The sequence below is a fragment of the Eschscholzia californica genome, unplaced genomic scaffold (assembly GCF_041429995.1).
Source record: "Eschscholzia californica isolate CP2 unplaced genomic scaffold, dmEscCali1.0.p SCAF_6, whole genome shotgun sequence".
In the NCBI taxonomy this organism is placed as follows: Eukaryota; Viridiplantae; Streptophyta; class Magnoliopsida; order Ranunculales; family Papaveraceae; genus Eschscholzia; species Eschscholzia californica.
This window is the reverse complement of record NW_028238483.1, coordinates 9425143-9428197: the sequence shown is the minus strand read 5'-3', so window position 1 is coordinate 9428197 and position 3055 is coordinate 9425143. Positions and strand designations below refer to the sequence as shown.

Below are 3055 nucleotides of genomic sequence, written 5' to 3'. Positions count from 1 at the left end.
TTCTTGGCTGTTTCTTTCTTGGCTCTGTTTCCAATTCCAACTTCAAGTACAATAGTAATTAAAAAGTAAAAAGGACAATGATAACTTCCTTATAAGACTAGTAGACCACCCAACTTTAGTAACTTTGTATGCCCAAATTAGATCAGGATTATTAACTTAGAAAAATTCCAAATCCAACTTAAATTAGGGTTTAGAGAATTAATAGTATAAAATCAAGTCTTCTCATCTTCTCTTCTATTAGTTGAAAGTACTTTTCTAGTGAGGGTGGCTTATGCAGAAAATAACAAGAGTAAAGTAATATATTTTGGTAGTTCTTTTATTCTTCATTGTGTTTCGATGGAGAGATATTTTAAAAGAATCGGTGATGTTAACGAGTCTTCAAATATTAAGAGGCTTAATACTAATTCAAAAGAGAAGGTTAAAGATGTCGAATCATTGTCTGAGTTTACAAAAAAAGACGACAATTTAGAAGAAAATCATGATAACATTGAATTGTCATCACCAACAATAGAAGAAGGAAAAAATTCAGGAAATACACATGATAAAATCGACTTGACGAGTCTTCCCGCAGATCCTGGAATGCGCACTCCAATTTTAGATTATCATCCAAATATTCGAGATCAAGTTCGAAGAGCGTATCTTTTAAAAGGCCCTTGTCAACCTCGAACCCATACTTTTCCTTTGACGCTTTTTGGAAAAAAAGCACGAAGATTTAACCCCGCTTGGTTTAACGAACATGCTAATTGGTTAGAATACAGTATATCAAAAGATGTTGTATTTTGTTTATATTGCTATCTATTTTTTAACAGTTGTGATTCATTCGTGGGTGAAGGATTTTCAAACTGGAAGAAAAAAGAAAGGTTGCAAACTCATGTGGGAGGAATCAATAGTGTTCATAACAATGCTGTGAGAAACGGTGAAGCTCTATTACGACAAGAACAACATATTGAAACAGTTTTGTCCAAACATTCTGATGAAGTTAGGAAAAATTATCGAATCCGTTTAAATGCGTCTGTTGATTGTGTTCGTTTTCTCCTTAAGCAAGGTCTTCCATTTCGGGGGCACGACGAATCTGAATGCTCAAGTAATAGAGGAAATTTTATTGAATTGTTACAATGGTTGAGAGATAAAAATGATGGTATTAAAGCCGTCACAATGGAAGAAGCTCCTGAAAACCTAAAATTAGTGTCACCTAAAATTCAAAGGGATATTTCAAATGCTATTTCATTTGAAATTATCGACAAAATTATTCGCGAATTGGGTGAATCTAGGTTTTCTATTCTTATTGATGAATCTCGTGATATATCTACGAAGGAACAAATGGCTATGGTACTTCGATATGTGCATGAAGGTGAAGTAATTGAGCGATTTGTTGGTATTGAGCATGTAAGCAATACAACATCACTCGCACTTAAGACAGCTATTGATGACTTCTTTTCCAGACATGGTTTAAGCATGGACAGATTAAGAGGACAAGGATACGACGGGGCAAGCAATATGCAAGGTGAGTTTAATGGTCTTAAAACACTTATTTTAAGAGAAAATGGGTGTGCTTATTTTGTTCATTGTTTTGCTCATCAACTCCAATTAGCTGTTGTTGCTGTGGCAAGGAAACATACAGAAATCAACGATTTATTTGTTTTGACGGTTAATGTTGTGAATATTGTTGGAGCATCTCCAAAACGTCGTGATCTTCTTCGAGAAAAACATTCTGATACAGTCTTTGAGGCCCTTAATAATAATGAACTTTCTAGTGGACAAGGACTAAATCAAGAAACTAGTCTTGTACGAGCTGGTGACACACGATGGGGATCTCATCACAGGACATTAGTGAGTTTGATTAACATGTTTTCAGCCACTATAGATGTACTTGAGATGGTGGCAGATGATACAAAATCTGATAAAAAATTTGAAGCAAGGGTTTTGTTGACTTCAGTTCAGTCTTTCAATTTTGTTTTATGTCTCCACTTGACAAAAAATATTTTGGGTATTACAAATGATTTGTCACAAGCACTACAAAGAAAAGATCAAGAGATTGTTAATGCTATGAAATTAGTAACAATATGCAAGCTACGACTACAAGAAATGCGAGACAGTGGTTGGGATTGTTTGCTTAATGAAGTATCTTCTTTTTGTGAGAAACACAATATTGGAGTTCCTAACATGGAAGATATGTTCATACTGGAAGGGCGACCGAGGCGAAAAACTCAAAAAATCACAAACTTACATCATTACCGCGTTGAGTTATTTTATACAGTCGTGGATTTGCAACTTCAAGAGTTGAATAATCGTTTTAATGAGGTGAACACTGAGTTGCTTATTTGTTTGGCTAGTTTGAGTCCGATCGACTCATTTGCAGCTTTTGACAAACAAAAATTGATCCAACTTGCTAAATTTTACCCTAAAGATTTCTCTAGCATCGACCTTAGAGTGCTTGAAGATCAACTTGAAAATTATTTAATTGATATGCAGTCTAGCAACGAATTTCTTGGATTGAAAGGGCTAGTTGATCTTGCAAAAAAGATGAAAGAGAAAAGAAAAGATAAAGTGTATCCATTGGTTTACATGTTGTTGACATTAGCATTAACCCTTCCAGTTGCAACCGCCACAGTAGAGAGAGTATTTTCTAGTATGAATATTATCAAAAATAGATTGCGCAATCGAATGGGAGATGAATGGATGAATGATAACTTGCTCGCATATGTTGAGAGAGATATTTTTGATTCAATTGATAATGAAGTGATTATGCAGCGATTTCAAAAAATGAAAACTCGGCGCGGTCAACTATAGATTTGTATCTAATTATGGTATTAGAAATAAATAAACAAATAGAATTTTTTTGTTATTAGAATTTTCATTTAATATGTGCCCCCACCAGCCAACAATCCTGGGTCCGCCACTGGAGCATACGATGCTAAAATTTCTCAACAAGACAACAACCTCAATATGGGTTCTGTCAAGATGCTTTAATAAGTAGACGTCAGATTCTTGAAGCTTCTTGTGAAACCCTAAGTAACCATTACTCTAGAGGAGATCATAATCAAGGTCTTATTGA

General features: G+C 34.7%; 1 protein-coding gene across 1 annotated transcript; it reads left to right on the top strand.

Annotated features, from left to right (window-relative positions):
* Positions 1 to 336: 336 nt before the first annotated feature.
* LOC147531622 (uncharacterized) lies at positions 337 to 2790 on the top strand. The gene has a single exon (XM_086649765.1). It carries the CDS (start codon positions 337 to 339, stop codon positions 2788 to 2790), a length of 2454 nt encoding a protein of 817 aa, XP_086505891.1.
* The last annotated feature ends 265 nt before the right edge of the window (positions 2791 to 3055 follow it).